We start from the raw sequence: 18,829 nt of genomic DNA on the forward strand, positions 1-18,829 counted from the left end.
CTCCACTATATATATATATATATATATATGTCCAAGAATGCAGTAGAACTATTATGTTACTGTTGCAATATTGTAGAAGCGGAAGCACTACATGTCCATAATTTTGATATTCATAATTTTCCAAATATAGGTGGCATGAGGAGAAGTGTGAGGGATCATTTTGTATTAAATGGTCCCCCACACTTCTCCTTATGTCACCTAAATTATGAACAATTATGGACACCAAAATTATGGACACACATCATTTTTGTTGTAGAAATCCATAAGAGTCTCAAAAACACATCCATAACTACAACATCCTTAGCTAGGGCTAGGATACATTGAAAAAGCTAGCATGCATGTTACCAGCAGCCAGCCTCCAGAACTGCCGTCGACCAAACCAACTGGAGCAGCACCAAAGCCAATTCCATCGGGCGTGAAGAGGCTGTCGTGGGAGGATATGCAAAAAAGGAGAGAAAAAGGGCTTTGTTTAAATTGCAACGAGAAATTTACACCGGGACATATATAAGTGCAAGGCTCCTCAGATGTTTGTGATTGAAAATTTTGGAGAGAATGAAGAGGTTCTATCAAAAGAGGAGGAACTTAAGGTTCATGAAATTAATGAAAGCAAGGAGGGTTCGGACCCCACCATATCCATACATGCAGTAGCTGGGGTCAAAGGTCCAAGAACCATGCGCTTTCGAGCTCAAATTCAGAACCAGTCCGTGGCGGTGCTTATCGACAACAGATCTTCGTTGAATTTCATTAGCAGCACTACTGCAAGACAACTTCAGCTGCCCGTACAGACTATAGAGGCTTTTGAAGTTCGGGTCGCCAATGGGGAACAACTGACTTGTAGTGAGATTTGTAACAAGGTAACTCCTAAAATACAAGGAATCTACTTGTGCGTAGACTTATTTGTGTTAACATTAATTGGACTGGATATAATGTTGGGTGTTCAATGGCTAGAAAGTTTGGGAAGGATAGTGTCTGAGTATCATCATATGACAATGGAGTTTGCGTGGGGTGACAGGTGGGTCAAGTTATCTATGCAGCCACCAGACAAGTGTGAAACTGTGCAAGCCAAGGCACTGGAGAAGTTGTGTCGGCATGGTGGCCAATGTTTCTCCATTTTAGAGACACCGGCCGAGGTTCAGGGTCATGATAATTCATATGCAGTACCGGGAGCAATACATATATTGCTCAATGAATTTATCTATGTTTCAAAAGAACCCATTTCTCTACCCCCATCCAGACCGTTTGACCACAAGATAGTATTGAAGGATGAATCTACACCTATTCGAGTAGCACCATATAGGTATGCCCACTTTCAAAAGAACGAAATTGAAAGGCAGGTGGCCGAGCTGTGGCACAGCGGATTAATTAGACCAAGCAACAACCCATTCCCTTCACCAGTGCTCTTGGTTAAAAAAAAAAATGGGTCCTGGCGATTTTGCCATGATTATCGGGCACTGAACGCAGCCACTATTAAGGATCGATTTCCAATACCCACCATTGATGATATGCTTGATGAATTGGGTAGGGCATTTTTTTTCAAAATTACTTGCGTGCAGGCTACCATAATATCAGAGTCCATGAAGGAGACATACATAAAACGGCATTTCGAACTCATCATGGTCACCATGAATACTTGATAATGTCATTTGGACTATGCAATGCACCATCGACTTTTCAATCCGCTATGAATTCAATATTTGGGTTGCATTTGCAGAAGTTTATTTTGGTATTTTTCGATGATATACTCATCTATTCAAAGACATGGGATGATCATCTGTTGCATCTTTGAATAGTTTTGGAAATCTTGATGCGCCACCACTTCCATATCAAGCCTTTCCAATTGTTCGTGCCCAAAAGGAGACTGAATACCTCGGTCATATCATATCGGAACATGGGGTGCCAGTGGACCGAAAACAATTGAAGCAATGACCTCTTGGCCGCGGTCGGAAAACGTTTCTGCTCTACGTGGATTTTTGGGACTAACTGGCTACTATAGGAAATTCATTGAGCATTATGGAATAATTGCAAAACCTCTTACGGACATGTTAAAAAAAGGGGGATTCCGGTGGACGAACGAAGGAGAAAAGGCCTTTATGCAGCTTTAGGATGCAATGACTGGAACCCCGGTCCTTGCAATGCCAGATTTCCAAGCCGAATTTGAGGTTCACACGAACGCTAGCGACTTTGGAATTGGGGCTATTCTTACCCAACATACGAGGCCTTTAGCATATCTCAGTAAGGCTTTGGGCCCTAAGAAGAAGGGGTGGTCGGTCTATGCCAAGAGATGTTAGCAATAGTGGAAGCAGTTCATTTGTGGTGGTCGTATTTGGTAGGGAGAAGATTCAAAATTATAACCGACTAGCAACCTTTGAAACATCTTTTGGAGCAGCGAATAATAACTCCTTAGCAACAGAAATTTGTGGCCAAGCTTATGGCGTATGAATTTGTAATTCAGTATCGGCCGGGTGGAGAAAATCAAGTAGCGGATACCTTATCTCGAGGAGAAGATAATTCAGTATTAGTAGCTATATCTGGATCCGATTGGGAAATTTGGGAGGAAATTCGTGCCGGAATGCGGACTTCTCCCCAAGGTCAGAGGTTAGTTAAGCAGCTAGAAGAACAGTCGGAGGATTGGATAGATTATGAGATGAAGGGAGGACTCGTGTACTTCAATGGTCGAGTATGGGTGCCAGACATAGAAGACTTGCGGAAGAAAATTTTACACCATTTTCACAATTCTGTAGTGGGGGACATTCAGGTGTATACCGCACTTGGGTCCGCGTGGCTCAACTATTTAATTGGCCGGGATTGAAAAAGGAAGTTCACCGATATGTAGCTTCGTGCGATGTGTGCCAACGAATTAAGAGTGATTCGCGAAAGCCGGGCGAACTCCTCCAGCCCTTACCTGTTCCGAGCAGAGTTTGGGAGGATGTGACTATGGATTTTACAGTTGGGCTACCTCGGTCTAATGGGTTCGATGGAATAATGGTAGTACATCCATATACCGCAAAATCAGTAGCACAGTTGTTCATTGCACATATAGTCAAGCTTCATGGTATTCCAAGATCTATTGTGTCGGATAGGGACCGTATTTTCTTGAGTAATTTTTGGGGAGAATTGTTTAAATTACAAGGAACGCAGTTGTCAATGAGTTCGGCATATCATCCGCATTCTGATGGACAAACTGAGGTAACTAATCGCTCCCTTGAATAGTATCTTCGATCTTTTTGTCATCAAAACCCTCGCAAGTGGGAGGATTTTTTGCCTTGGGCTGAGTATTGGTACAATACCACCTTCCATGCATCCAGAAAGTGAACACCTATTGAATACTTGTATGGTAGGCCTCCACCATATCTAGTTAGTTACATGGATGGGTCATCCCCTAATGATGAAGTGGACCGCGACTTACGTGAAAGGGATGAGTTGCTTGCTGAACTCAAAAGTAACTTAGACAGGGCCAACAATCGAATGAAATTTTTTGCAGACCAACATCGTTGAGAGGAGGTCTTTGTGGTCAGTGATTGGGTTTACCTCAAGATTCAACCCCATCGGCAGAAGTCCTATCCCAGAAGGCATTATATAAGCTAAGTAGCCGATTTTACGAACCTTATAAAATATTGCAAAAGATTGGTGAGGTTGCATATAAACTGGAATTACCAGCAGAAGCACAAATCCATCCTGTGTTTCACGTATCACAATTGAAACGTCGGGTAGGTGATACTGCTAGCATTAGTTCGGTGCTGCCCCTTTTGTCACCGGAGGGGCATGTCCTAATCAATCTACGTGAAGCTGTGGAATATCGAAGATTAAAGCGAGGTAATCGTTACCGGTGGGAGGTGTTAGTTCGTTGGGAATCATTGGAGGATGAAGAAGCCGCTTGGGAGGACTTGGCTTTACTCAAGTTGCAATTTCCCCAGTTTCCACTCGAGGACAAGTGTGGGCTTGAAGGGGGGGAATGATGAAGATCAAGCTAGGCAATTGAAGAATGCCTATAATCGAGTTCGAAGGCTTAAAATGAAAGAGGAGAGGGAGGCTCGAGCACGGGCTGACCATGAAACTTCACATCCAACTCATGCCTTTGTGGAGTCCGATTCCATGCAAGAAGAGGAAGCAATTGGCGGGGCCAAAGAAGGAAGCTAGTAGTTTTATAATAGTCCTATCATAACTAGTATTTGTTTCCTTTAGTTATTACTTATTATGCAAGTTACTTAGGAAAAGTTTCCTTTGATTTACATATTACAATAGGAATAGGACTAGAATTGGTATTTCGGCTATATAAGCCAATGAGGCTATTAATTTGTATTCATTCAACTAATCAATAAGAAAAACCCCGAGAATTCGTTCTCACCACTCTTGTTCTCTACTTCCCGTTTAGAACAAGTTTTATCACTCTGTTGTAACAGAGCCCACTGTAAAATCAATATGAGTGATTAAATATTTTTTTTATTTTTAAAAAATTATATTTATATTTTAATCGGTTTTACGAATCTAATGAGATATTTTTTGTTTGAAACAAAAACAAATTCAACATGAAAAATGTATATAATGTTTTCGATTTATATTCAACGGTTCAGGATTGTCATGCACTTTTTATGTTGAATCTGATTAGATTCGTAAGACTTATCATAATATCAATATAATTTTTAAGATTTTTTATAAAAATTTTAAGTTCCTTGTGCACTACAGTAAAATTACAGTAGCCCCCTGTGATCCTCGTAAATCAGTGTATTACAAGAATGGGTTGTGGGCAGGGGGAAGGGAAAGTTGTGTGCGTCACAGGAGCATCTGGTTACATAGCTTCATGGCTGGTCAACTTCTTACTCCAACGGGGCCACTGTCCGAGACACAAGTCTGTAACTCTCTTGTTCTTTTCCTCCCTTCGTGTATCTTCTTCATTTGGTGCTTCGATTAATGGGTTTTTTTTTTGTTTGTGTAATGAGGCAGATGACCCAAAGAAAACAGAGCACTTGCTAGCACTTGAAGGAGCAAAAGAAAGACTTCACCTTTACAAGCAGATTTAATTGAAGAAGGAGTTTTTGATTATGTGGTTGAAGGGTGTGAAGGCGTTTTCCATACTGCCTCCCCTGTGAATTTTGCTCCTACAGACCCACAGGTAAACCCACTAATTACAATATTGGGGATGAGAGATTTGAATTAGGGTTTTGATCAATCCATGGAACCAATAATACATACGTGGTTTAAAGGTGGCTTGGATTCATTATTCTGTTTTTTTTTTTGGAGCTTATTCCATTGTGTATTGATTGCGTTGCTTGTATAGTCTCCGATGTAAAATATTTCTTCTATGAAACTTTGGGTTGGGATGGTGAAATTGACCGTGGTAATTCCTTACAAATACGGGAGGTCGCAAGTTTCTCACGTCCAGCAGTTTCGGCGTTATTTCCCGCACGAGCTTTGCAGCCCGAGTTTAGCTGGTCCATGCAATCCACCCTTAAAGGGATAAGGATACAAAATGTTGAACATTGTGTCTTCCAGTTTTGTTGAAACATAAATTAGTAGTCTTCAGAACTTATTTCCAGCATAGGTATTCCCAAATTACCGAATGATTCAATTTAAATGTATTTGTCTTTTGATAGCTTAGGAGTTATGATATATTGATATGAGCGTTATATTGGAGCCATATATCCTTCTTGTTTTCATTTCCTTCATACTTCAGGTGGAGGTGATTGAGCCTGTGGTGAAAGGAACAATCAATCTACCCAAGTCATGTGCAAAAGTCCCATCTGTAAAGAGGGTGGTTTTAACATCTTCTATAGCAGCAGTTGCTTACAATGGAAAACCTCTAGCCCCTGATGCCATCATTGATGAGACATGGTATTCGGATCCTACATTTTGTGAGGCATCAAAGTTCGCTACTAATTTTACTTGCGTTGCGTAATGAACTACAAATTCTTTGCTTTACTTGTTTTCAAGAGTTTATGAGCATTTGATGCTTAAGTGTTTAGTTTTTTTCAGTGATGCTTAAATCTCCCTCAGCTTTGGTATATGCTTTCCAAAACTTTAGCCGAGGAGGCTGCATGGAGATTCGCAAAAGAGTATGGAATCGACATGGTTTCATTAAATCCAGGGTTTGTGATTGGTCCTCAACTACAGCAAGCCATTAATTTAAGTGTGGAGGATTTCTTGAAGCTGATAAATGGTACTTTTTTTCCCTTTGGAAACTAGTATATATTATTGATCTTCCCATCTTGGTTGAAGCTGCTAGATAAATTTTAGCTCTTAAGATAAGTGCAACTCTTTTTGTTGGCCAAAATTGCGGTGCTGGTTGTTTGCCTGATTATTATAGGCTGATGTTTATTTGTTTCCAGGTTATGAATTGACCAGCAACTCAGCACACGGCACCATTTGACTATGATACTTTTCACAACTGCTTTTGTTTTTTGAATGCAGGAGCACAAACATTTGCAAGTAATAGTTATCCATACGTTGACGACAGAGATGTTGCAAATGCACATATTCAAGCATTTGAGAGCCCTATAGCCAGCGGAAGATGTGGTTTAGTTGCAAGAGTAATACAATGTTCTGAGGTTCTGAAGATTTTGCGTGAACTTTACTCGAGTTTGCCCCTTCCTGCAATGTAAGTATCATTATTTGCAAGCTGAGGATATCATTTTCAATGGCGCCTCTAATTAATCACAGACTTCTTCTAAGACCTGGATGTGCTTATATGTGGCACAGATATGCTAGCGGCGAATCTTGTTTACCACTATATCAAGTCTCCAAGGAGAAAGCAATATCAAGTCTCCAAGGAGAAAGCAAAGAGTTGGGGCATCATCTTTACACCAGTTGAAGTGACAATTAGGGACACTGTGGAAAGCTTGAAGGAGAAGGGATTTCTCAATGTTAAACAGGCATCAACATCGACAAGTGATGAAAACAAAGGTAAGGCATAACTTATGCCATGTCTTTCAATCAGACTACAAGTTTAATTCATCAGCTTATGAGGAATTTGTTGTCTTGAAATGCGTTGCCTACCTGCAATGAAACGTTACTGAAAATTACAAAAGATGAGCTAAGAAGGAATTTCTGTGAATGAAGAACAGGTACAAGTCCAATTACAATCCAAGTATCACGGTCTCTCAGTTTGTACTCCCATGATACTACGTATATGTAATGCCTAACACCAATTCCTTTTGAAATTCCCAAAAAAAAAGAGACCAAAAAACAAAATGTACATGCCAGAAGGTGTAGAAACCTCTTCTCTCATGTGCATAGATGAAGGACTCCTTTCAGATCCGGATGGCCAAAACTTGTATGGAAACTTGCGGAAGATTTCTCTGTCTACCACACATCACAATCGTCAATAGCTTCTGTTTTCCACCTCTGTAAAATTATTAAATTATGTTTAGCCAAGACAGAAACAAATTGCAATTGAGTAAATAAAAAGGGATAAGTACCGAGATGGCTCCTGTACTTTCGAAAAAGGGTCGATCAATCCCTCTACTTTGTTTCGGGCTAAACAAGCCCATGTATTTTGAAGTTTGGTCTCCGCTAGCCCTTCATCCGAACTGACGTTAAATTTAGCTAATGTGGACTCTAATATGTGACATGACTTTGGTATTGAAAAAAAAAGGAACTAGGTGTAAAATGTTACATGGCCAAAAATCAAACATAACTTAAGTAAACCAAACATGCCCTTGTAAAAATAAAAAATGAAAGACCCTAAATTGAAGATTGAAAAAGCCCTAGGTCGTCGAATCTCTTCCTCCTCCCCCTCCTCTGTCATTGTCAAGCCCAAGGTCATCGAATCAATTGGTGCTGAGTTTGTGGTAATGATGTTTTGGTGCCTCTGCAGGTGCTTGTGGAAGAAAATTTGTGAACTTTTTTTTTAAAAATTTTCTTGGGTTTGTTTTCAAGAAAGAAATTGGTGCTATCATCCACTGTCCTTTGATTGGATTTTTTTTGGGAGGGACTTAGGTTGGAAAATGGGAAGTTTCAGTTGATATTTCTTTAATTTTCTTCAGTTTGCGAAGCAGCCAATGGAGATCTGTGAGTTTAATTAAGCTTGGTTTAAGCTTTTTAGTTTTCCCGAGTTTCTTAAAGTGCTAGTGGAGCCGAAAGTTCCATTCCTCATTTAAGCATCTTGGTTTAACATTTATTGAGATCTGTGAGTTTCTTGATTTTTCATTGAATCCTATTCATGAACTACAGATGATTCTTGAAGAATTTTTCGAATTTAGGATTGGAAGCGTATCCTGGAAATGATCATTTCTTGAACATATGCAATTACAATAGAATAATGCTTGAGACTCCAAAATATGACCCCCATTTAACCCCCAATTAATGTGGAGTGTTAAGTGCTCCACATGTGTGTTGATAATCAATGGCTATTTGACATGCCACAAAGATGATTTGGGGGTAGAATGGGGGTCTTATTTTGGGTAGATCTACATTATACATTATTCATTACAATAAACAAAACAACCATGTTTTTATTTTGTTTTAGATTTATTTCATTTTGTTCTGCCGCCCGCTAATATCCCAGTGTTGATCCTATGTGCTAAAAGTTAAAAATTTGCTTATATTACCAAGTTGGAATAATTTTATTCTTTTGTTGTTGTTGTGCTGAAGGTATCTCAAGCCGTCTTTAACTTCTCATTTTTTGTTTTTGTTGCATATATCATCTGTAATCTTGTATAAATACCCTTATATGATCAGAATATGCAGAGTTTAACGTATAAAATCATTATTAACCATGAAGTTGTTTTGTATTTGCCTTGTCTTTCTCATTCCTCTTTTAGTTTCTTGCACAGAGAAAAAGGTTTCCTTTCAGTTTCTTATTCCCTTTTTAAAGGTTTTATGGAATGTTATATTACAATTGAGTTTTGTGATATTCAATCTCAATGTAGGTATACATAGTATATTTTGGTGAGCACAAAGGAGACAAAACATTGCACGAAATCGAAGAGACACATCTCTCATATCTATTATCAGTGACAGAGGAGGAAGAAGCAAGAGCTTGTCTTCTTTATAGTTACAAGCATAGCATCAATGGCTTTGCTGCATTCCTCACCCCATATGAGGTTTCCAAGCTATCTGGTATGAAAAAAATTGCACAAGAGTTTTGATTTCAGTCTCTTTTTATCTCACTATAATGCCAAACACTGTTGTCATCTAGAATTGGAAGAAGTTGTATCTGTGTTTGAAAGCCACCCAACAGAATATTCTTTACAGACTACAAGGTCGTGGAAATTCTTAGGATTACAAGACGAGGACGTGTATAGTTCGAACCAATTTAGCATTGCAAAAGAAACGCTCAAAAGAGCTGAATACGGCAAGAATGTCATTGTTGGGATCATAGATAGTGGTAGGTATATTTTTTTTTTCTTTCTGTATTTCATATTTTTCATCTTCAATTTTTACTTGATTCAACTTTTAGTTCAGTAAAAATGCAACCCCATGGCCTCTAACAAGTGTAGTTTTTGATTATCAGGTATTTGGCCAGAATCAAAGAGCTTCAGTGCTGAAGGGATGGATTCTGTTCCAGAATTTTGGAAGGGAAAATGCCAAACAGAAAATGATTTTGATTCCTCACATTGTAACAGGTGATGCATTGCCTCTTATTTTCAAGGTTGCAATCTTTTCTGAATAATCGGATTAGGACTACATATGAATTATGAACTGCCTATGTTGAACTTTTATTGCTTTTTGATTAGTTATTTTTAAAGTAGATGACAGGAAAACTGACATGAATCGTCTCACATTGAGTCCTTTCTTTGAAGTTATTAGCTCTAACAAAACTTATTAATAACTTCAAATAAGAGGACTAATACGAAAATTCTATATATCCCTAACAATTTCTTCCACAACCGGCCATAACATTATTACGTTATCTAATTACATTGAATTTCGTTATTACGTTGTTTAATTACATTGACTTTCGTTAATATGTTGTATAATTACATTGAGCCGTTGTCTAATTACATTGACTTTGGTTATTACGTTGTTTAATTACATGTTATAACTGATTATGGCTGAATTTGTTAGAGATACGTAGCACTGCCGGGACTAATATCACATGATATACATGTGTACACAAACAAACATTTTTAAGCAACGTACATGGAAAGAATATATATATGCGGGGTTCTTTTTGAATTCTCCTAAACTCACTAATGCATGAAACCTGAATATGACTATAGATATATGTCTATATACATAATAACAATATTGGGCATATTTTTAGAAAAATCATTGGAGCCAAGTACTACCTTGAAAATTTTGAGAAAAAGTATGGCTCACTAAATATCTCAGAAGACAGTCGGTCACCACGTGACGTGAATGGTCATGGAACCCATATGGCTTCAATCGTTGCAGGCAAGAGTATTGAGGGTGCAACCGACATAGGTGGATTCGCAATTGGTACTGCCTCTGGTGGAGCACCAATGGCGCATTTGGCCATATATAAAGTGTGTTGGACTACGCCTAAAAAAGTAAAAGGCAACCAACAAACTTGTTTTCCAGCTGACATTTTAGCTGCATTCGATGATGCCATTGCAAATGGTGTTCATGTTCTAAGCATTTCAATGTCGGGGAAAACCATAAAACGTTATGATGAAGACACTTTGGCTATTGGTTCACTTCACGCAGTGAAGAATGATATTCTGGTGGTGTCTTCTGCTGGGAACCTTGGCCCTACTAAGGAGACAGTAACAAATGTCATGCCTTGGGTTATCACTGTGGGTGCTAGCACCATAGATCGATTGTTTTTCAGAAACCTTACCCTCGGAAATGGTGTGCAAATCATGGTGAGAATCAATTTGGTCTATAAATGCATGGTTTTTGTTTTCCATGGCAATACAGTTTGAGACTACAAAAGATATTCTTTAATTTTGAAGTGAAATTGCATGCATCAACCTTTTCAGTGTTGGTGATTATGTCAAGCCTTTTGCACTGGCTTTTTTTTGTTGCTAATTATCTTATGTTACTTGATTTTCTCTCCTCCTTTTTTTCCTTTTGTTTTCATCACCGTAATTTTTGTTATGTGATGAAATTTCAGGGGCAAACTGTGACTCCGCACGAGTTGGAAAATATGCACCCATTAGTACATGCAAAAGATGTTGAAGATCACGATGCAAAAGGGTAACTTCATAGGATTCTTCATCTGATAGTTGAGATTGACAGTTTTCGTAGCTAAACACTACGAGTATGTACAGTAGCATTTACTATTTTTATTTTTGCTTGTAGTCAATGCCTTGATGGTTCCCTTTCACATCAAAAGGTTAATAACAAGATGGTGTTATGCATTAGTGGACTGGGACGAATGACTGGAAAATGTGCGGAGGTGAAAAGAGCCGGTGGTGTTGGTTGTATCTTACAAAATGATGAAACAATGGGTGAAGAAGTAGAAGTCGATGCTCATTTACTTCCAGCAACTACATTGACTCATTCTGATGCAACGAAAGTTTTATCATACATTGATTCTACTAAAAATCCCATGGCCGAAATTGGAGTTGCAAAGACAGTGTTAGGCATCCGACCTGCACCATCAATAACTGGTTTCACAGGCAGAGGTCCAAGTATCATCGATCCTAATATCCTCAAGGTGCTTTTTTTTTTCTTCCCCTTCACTTTGCTGATACATTTGAGGACTAGCATAAAGCTAACTTTCTTTTTGAACTACTATTGAATTCTATCTCTAACGATGTTTGGTTCTATCCACAGCCGGATATTGTCGCTCCAGGTTTGAATATATTAGGAGCATGGAGTGACGCATCAGCTCCTACAAGAGAACCGAATGATCATCGTAAGACCAAATATAATATTCGTACTGGGAGTTCCATAGCTGTCCCTCATGTGGCAGCCGTAGCTGCCCTTCTTAAAGCAATATATCCTACTTGGAGTAGCGCTGCAATAAAATCTGCTCTCATGACTACAGGTAAGCATGCATTTTTTCACATTTCTCACCTAGAAAATTATGATTACCAGTCATTCCCTAATCATTGTTTTACCAAGCAGCCTCAATGAGAAACGATGTGGGTTCATTCTTAACCGATTATGATGGTCATCATGCAACTCCCTTCGCATTTGGTTCTGGTCAGTTGAGACCAACAAAGGCAATGAATCCTGGTTTAGTATACGATGCTTCCTACAAAGATTACCTCATCTACCTTTGTAGCGGAGGACATGAAAAAATGGGCGCAATGAGCGTACTGGACCCAACATTCGAGTGTCCAGGGACATCAATTCCATTATACGATCTCAATTATCCATCACTAGCTCTCCCAAATATAAATGGCCCTGTAATAGTTCAAAGGACCGTCACCAATGTAGGAAAACCATATAGTACTTACGTATTCCACAGCGAACAACTAATGGGATTCGATGTGGCAGCCATCCCCGATACTCTATCCTTCAGAGGGATTGGTCAGAAGAAAATGTTTATCATTACAGTGACCCCAAAAGACGAGAATAGGGAGTTTCCTAAAGGTGATTACGCCTTCGGGTGGTACACTTGGACTGATAAACGTAATGACTTCGAGGTGAGAAGTCCTATGGTAGTCTCTTTAGCATAATATATGAACTCTTGTTGAAGGCTTTTTGTCATTTAGACATGGTCATGGGTCTTTTTTTATTTTGTGAAAGCTGATCAAGATCCTCCACTTAAAAGAATGTAGATGATGCCCATCTCTCAACAAGAATTGCCAATTGAACTTCTTAACATTCCTTTATTAGTGGATAACCTTCTTAATTCAGCATTTATACATCCAATATATATATATATATATATATTCAAGCATATCCTCTTCAAAGGTCAAAATAAGGAGGGAAGGAAAAAAAAGAGAGTATTTGTGCCCTTTTAATGCAAGATGCCACACATCAAGTGCCATCTATCTATCTATATCTATATGTAAGACTATAAAATAGAAGGCAAGTCTATACATTTGCTGGCGGGTTAACTTTGTGTGTCATTGTACTCTTGCACGTATAATTGTGTAAAGGCTTTCCTGGGTTATTGTCGTTTCGTAGGGTTATTTATATAAATCCCAACATTTGATATGGGATAGCTGTATTGTTGAATTAACAAGAGATCAACGTGTTACTTATTTCAATTCTTCAACCTTTTTATCTGATTTGGGGGCTTTGTAATTTGTTTAAAATTGTAGAGTCTATAATTTGAAGTCAATGATTTGGGAAGTGTGTTACATCTGATCATATTTTTTTCTTTCGATTTTTAAAATTTATCCGACTTTTCCTCTATCATTAGATGCGAATGGTAAAATTTAGGGAATTTTAGAGTCTTCAAATCCCTTTTTATCGTCTCAATCCTCTCACCTCTCTTTCAATCTCATTGTAAGACATTTTGAGACTTAAAAGGCATCGAGCCCATAAATATGGAATGCATCCCACAACATGAGAATTACAAGATAAAAACACAACATACTAAACCCTCTCGGTATCGACAGACACCAAAGGTACTACATCGGAATCAAAACCCGACTTTAGAGATAAAATGAAAACAAAAAACAAAATAAATATAGAACTCTTGACTTTACACTAGGTAGGTTGAGGCAATAAACTTACATCTATCTGTAGATCTATCAGTTTGAAATCACATCCAAAGCAGATCTGGAAGCAAATGCAGATAATTGCTCAATTAGTCATGATCAAACCGCATCCATTGCTCAGGATTTGGTTCTTGAAAGTACTTTATTATTATTTCATCGAGAATGATATACGAGCATATATATTAAAGAGTTTTTTTACACATAAGGATAAAAATTATAAATTATATTCCAACAAGGATAACCTAAAAAAAAAACTTTAGAAATAAGGAGAAAATAACTAAACTTACTAAAATGTCCTCTGCATTATGAACACACAACTCATCCTTCTATCTTCTTCACTAAGAGTTGGCATCAAAAGCTCACACATCAATAATTACTGTCAACCATCTTATAAAACCATCTTCCAAGTGTCTACAAAAGTCTAATCTCTCCTCCCCTCATCTTTATCTCATTTAATTTGCCATTCTTTTTTTTCATCAAAGAGAATAAGAAGGAAAAGAAAAGGAGCTCAAAGCATTTTTCACGGCGACAGTCGCAATGCCGTCATAGGAAAATTGGGAGCATATCCTCAGGAATCAGCATTTCTTGAATTTTTGTTTTGTTTTGTTTTGACTTATTTTTATTTTGTTATGCCGCCTGCTAATATCCCCAAGCCAGGCCTGATAATCCTATGTGCTTGGCTAAAAGTTAAAAAAATTTGCATACATTACAAAGTTAGAATAATTTTTTTATTCTATTTGTGTTTGTTCTAGTGAAGGCATCTCAAGCCGCTTTTTAACTTGTCATTTTCTTTTAAAATTTTGCTTCAAAGAAGCATAATGTAATCTTTCAAAGAATATTCTCCACCTTTTCTCCTACACACAGTTTATTAAACAAAAATAAGAATTTCAAGGCCTCTAAACATAAATACTCCATATTACAAACCATAAGAAAACTATTTATCATCTGTAATCTCATATAAGAAAACCAAACTTTTGGGATAAAGGCTCGGATGATGATGAAGAATCTCATTTAAATACCCTTATATGATCAGTATATGCAGAGTTTAAAAGTTATTATTAACTATGAAGTTGCTTTGTATTTCCCTTGTCTTTCTCATTTCTCTCTTAGTTTCATGCACAGAGAAAAAGGTTTCCTTTCAGTTTCTTATTCCTTTTTTTAAATGTTTTATGGAATGTTATATATTTACAATTGAGTTTTTGTGATATTCATTCAATATAGGTATACATAGTATATTTTGGTGAGCACAAAGGAGACAAAACGTTGCAGGAAATCAAAGAGACACATCACTCGTATATATTTTCAGTGAAGGAGACAGAGGAAGAAGCAAGAGCTTGTCTTCTTTACAGTTACAAGCATAGCATCAATGGCTTTGCTGCATTCCTCACCCCAGATGAGGCTTCCAAGCTATCTGGTATGAAAAAAAATTGCACAAGAGTGTTGAATTTCAATCTCTTTTTATCTCACTATAAGAACACGAAATATTGTTGTTATATAGAATTGAAAGAAGTGGTATCTGTGTTTGAAAGCCACCCAGCAGAATATTCTTTACAGACTACAAGGTCATGGAAATTCTTAGGATTAGAAGGATTAGAAGACGAGGAAATGTATGGTTCGAACCAACTTAGCATTGGAAAAGAAACGCTCAAAAGAGCTGAATACGGCAAGAATGTCATTGTTGGGGTCATAGATACTGGTAGGTATATATATATATTTTTTTTTTTCCTTCCGTATTTCATATTTTTCATCTTCATTCAATATTTTACTTGATTCATCTTGAACCACCCTTTTAGCTCAGTAAAAATGCAACACCATGGCCTTTAACAAGTGTAGTTTTGATGATCGATCAGGTATTTGGCCAGAATCAAAGAGTTTCAGTGACGAAGGGATGGATTCTGTTCCAGAATTTTGGAAGGAAAATAATTGCCAAACAGGAGATGATTTCGATTCCTCAAATTGTAACAGGTGATGCATTGCTTCTTATTTTCAAGGTTGCAATCTTTTCTGAAAAATCAGATTTGGACTACATATTAACTGCCTATGGCTATGCTGAACTTTCAATTAGTTATTTTTAAAGTAGATAACAAGCAAACTGACATGAATTGTCTAACATTGAGTTGAGTCATATCACATTCTATTAAAGCCTCCTGTTCATCATCTGAAATTCTCCTAAACTCACAAATGCATGAAACACCCGAATGTTATTATAGATATATGTCTATATATTAACTATATTTTGGGCATATTTTTTAGAAAAATCATTGGTGCCAAGTACTACCTTGAAAATTTTGAGAAACAGTACGGCTCACTAAATACCTTAGAAGACAGTCGGTCACCACGTGACGTGAATGGTCATGGAACCCATACAGCTTCAATCATTGCAGGCAAGAGTGTTAAGGGTGCAACCGACATAGGTAGATTTGCAATTGGTACTGCCTCTGGTGGAGCTCCAATGGCGCACTTGGCAATATATAAAGTGTGTTGGACTACACCTAAAGAAGTAAAATCCGACGAACATACATGTTTTCCGGCTGACATTTTAGCAGCGTTCGACGATGCCATTAGAGATGGTGTCCATGTTCTAAGCATTTCATTGGCGGGGAAAACCCTACAACGTTATGATGAAGACATTTTTGCTATTGGCTCACTTCACGCGGCGAAGAATGATATTGTGGTGGTGTCTTCTGCTGGGAACTTTGGCCCTACTAAGGGGACAGTAACAAATGTCACGCCTTGGGTTATCACTGTGGGTGCTAGCACTGTGGATCGATTGTTTTTTAGAAACCTTACCCTCGGAAATGGGGTGCAAATCATGGTGAGAATCAATTTGGTCTATAAAATGCGTTGTTTTTTGTTTTTCCATAGCAATACAATTTGAGACTACAGACGATATTCTTTAATTTTGAAGTGAAATTGCATGCATCAACCTTTATACTCATCGTGATTATGTCAAGCCTTTTGCACCTTTTTTTTGTGCTAATTATGTATGTTACTTGATTTTCTCTCTTTTTTTTCCCTTTTGTTTTCATCACCCTGATTTTTGTTCTGTGATGAAATTTCAGGGGCAAACTGTGACTCCACAAGAGTTGGAAAATATGCACCCATTGGTACATGCAAAAGATGTTGAAAATAACACTGTTGCAAACAATGCAAAAGGGTAACTTTATAGGAATATTTTTTCTTCATCTAATAGTTAAGATTGAGAGTTTTCGTAGCTAAACACCACGAGTTTGTAAAGGAGAATAAAATTTTGGTTTCAATTTCAAAATATTTACAGTAGCATTTACTATTTTTATTTTGGTTGTAGTCAATGCCTTGCTGGTTCCCTTTCACATCTAAAGGTTATGAACAAGATGGTGTTATGCATTAGCGGACGGGGACGACAGACTGAAAAATGTGCAGAGGTGAAAAGAGCTGGTGGTGTTGGTTGCATCTTACAAAATGATGAAAAAATGGGTCAAGAAGTAAAAGTCGATGCTCATGTGATTCCAGCGACTACATTGACTCATTCTGATGCAACAAAAGCTCTATTATACATCAATTCTGCAGAAAATCCCAAGGCCGCTATTGGAGTTGCAAGGACGGTGTTCCGCAGCCGGCCAGCACCATCAATAACTGGTTTCTCAGGCAGAGGCCCAAGTATCATCGATCCTAATATCCTTAAGGTCCTTGTTTTTTTTTTCCGTTCTCCCTTTGCTGAGACAATTGAGGACTAGCATAAGGCCAGCTAACTTTCCTTTTGAACTGCGATTGAACTCTACCTCTAACAATGTTTGGTTCTTTTCTACAGCCCGATATTGTGGCTCCAGGTTTGAATATATTAGGAGCATGGAGTGACAAATCATCCCCTACAAGAGAACCGAATGATCACCCAAAGGTCGAATATAATATTCGTTCTGGCTGTTCCATGGCTGTCCCTCACGTGGCAGCCGTAGCTGCCCTTCTTAAATCAAGGCATCCTACTTGGAGTAGCGCAGCAATAAAATCTGCTATCATGACAACGGGTAAGCATGCCTTTTTCACAATTCTGACCTGAGAAATTATGCTTACCAATCATCCCCTAATCATTGTTTTACCGAGCAGCCTCAACGAAAGACAGCACGGGTTCATTCTTAACCGATTATGATGGTCATCATGCAACTCCCTTTGCATTTGGTTCTGGTCAATTGAGACCAACAAAGGCTATCAATCCTGGTTTAGTATATGATACTTCCTCTGAAGACTACCTTGCCTATTTTTGTAGCGGAGGACAGAAAAATATGGACGCAATGAGAAAAATTTACCCAACATTCAAGTGTCCAGCGATACCAACTCCATTATACAATCTCAATCATCCATCACTAGCTCTCCCCAATATAAAAAGTCCTGTAATAGTTAACAGAACTGTAACCAATGTGGGAAAACCAGATAGTATTTACATCTTCCGCTGCAAACAACTGTTTGGATTCGATGTGGAAGCTATCCCCGATACCCTATCCTTCAAGAATATTGATGAGAAGAAAAATTTTACCATTATAGTGACTCCAAAAAAGCATGGGAAGTCTCCTAAAGGTTTTTATGCCTTTGGGTGGTACACTTGGACTGATAAACGTAATGACTTTGAGGTGAGAAGTCCCATTGTGGTGTCTTCAGCTTAATTAGTAGCTCACTATGAGCAGATGTTTTTTTTAAGTCATGGAGCTCTCCGCCTCACTGACCAGTTGCTGCTCATTATCCATATATCAAGACTATTGCCTGTTCCACACTTAAGAGTTTTGTGGCACAACTCACTCCACATTCTCGCTAGGTCAGTTGTGGATATCTAACAAGCCAATATTTTGTAATTTTATCAATTCTCACACCCATATTTCAACCATATAATACATTGGTAATTTTAAACTTTTGAAACAGGGGTTTGGGGAGGGGTAAGATTCGAACCCACGACTTAATGGGTGAGTGATCTCTTACATGCAATGTGATTGACAAAGTAGTGCGTGTGAAATTGGAGAGGGGTATGATTCGAACCCACGACCTAATGGGTGGATAATCCCTTACATGTAATGTGATTGACAATGTAGAGCGTGTGAAATTGGGAAGGGGTAGGATTTGAACCCACGACCTAATGAGTGGTGATCCCTTACATGCAATGTGATTGACAAAGTAGTGCGTGTGAAATTGTATGAGATATGATGGCAGGCAAAAGTGGCAGCAGCAAGTAAGCACTTTGAGAACTTGAACAAACTTAAAAATGTATTTTTTTTTTTAAAAAAAAAGAAGGGGTTCAAATCTTGGTTATCAACATGATACACACTATTTTTTATCACTTC

At 38.1% G+C, this 18,829-nt stretch overlaps 2 protein-coding genes and 1 pseudogene across 3 annotated transcripts in view; all 3 read left to right on the forward strand.

The window, feature by feature from the left end:
- Positions 1 to 18,267, forward strand: part of LOC120002680 (phenylacetaldehyde reductase-like) — a 30,970-nt gene extending 12,703 nt beyond the window's left edge. Inside the window, exons 1-9 of one of the 2 annotated variants that reach the window (XM_038851447.1) lie at positions 14,497 to 14,653; positions 14,745 to 14,937; positions 15,022 to 15,219; positions 15,374 to 15,488; positions 15,777 to 16,338; positions 16,586 to 16,680; positions 16,831 to 17,188; positions 17,314 to 17,527; positions 17,607 to 18,267. In XM_038851447.1, the coding sequence (XP_038707375.1) occupies positions 14,588 to 14,653; positions 14,745 to 14,937; positions 15,022 to 15,219; positions 15,374 to 15,488; positions 15,777 to 16,338; positions 16,586 to 16,680; positions 16,831 to 17,188; positions 17,314 to 17,527; positions 17,607 to 18,160 (2,355 nt within the window). In that variant the 5' untranslated portion in view covers positions 14,497 to 14,587 and the 3' untranslated portion in view covers positions 18,161 to 18,267. Of the gene's footprint in view, positions 1 to 6,755; positions 6,898 to 14,496; positions 14,654 to 14,744; positions 14,938 to 15,021; positions 15,220 to 15,373; positions 15,489 to 15,776; positions 16,339 to 16,585; positions 16,681 to 16,830; positions 17,189 to 17,313; positions 17,528 to 17,606 lie in introns of those variants that run through there. The other variant, XM_038851455.1, reaches the window with a different exon arrangement.
- Positions 4,734 to 6,836, forward strand: LOC120002709 (annotated as a pseudogene).
- On the forward strand, positions 7,668 to 12,565 carry LOC119997798 (subtilisin-like protease SBT5.6). The gene is made up of 11 exons (XM_038844994.1): positions 7,668 to 7,784; positions 7,980 to 8,004; positions 8,757 to 8,809; positions 8,865 to 9,054; positions 9,134 to 9,322; positions 9,449 to 9,560; positions 10,202 to 10,763; positions 11,015 to 11,097; positions 11,203 to 11,560; positions 11,680 to 11,893; positions 11,974 to 12,565. Exons 1-11 carry the CDS (start codon positions 7,668 to 7,670, stop codon positions 12,528 to 12,530), a joined length of 2,460 nt encoding a protein of 819 aa, XP_038700922.1. The 3' UTR covers positions 12,531 to 12,565.
- Positions 18,268 to 18,829: the final 562 nt, after the last annotated feature.

This window comes from Tripterygium wilfordii, chromosome 1, assembly GCF_013401445.1.
Source record: "Tripterygium wilfordii isolate XIE 37 chromosome 1, ASM1340144v1, whole genome shotgun sequence".
NCBI classification, from domain to species: Eukaryota; Viridiplantae; Streptophyta; class Magnoliopsida; order Celastrales; family Celastraceae; genus Tripterygium; species Tripterygium wilfordii.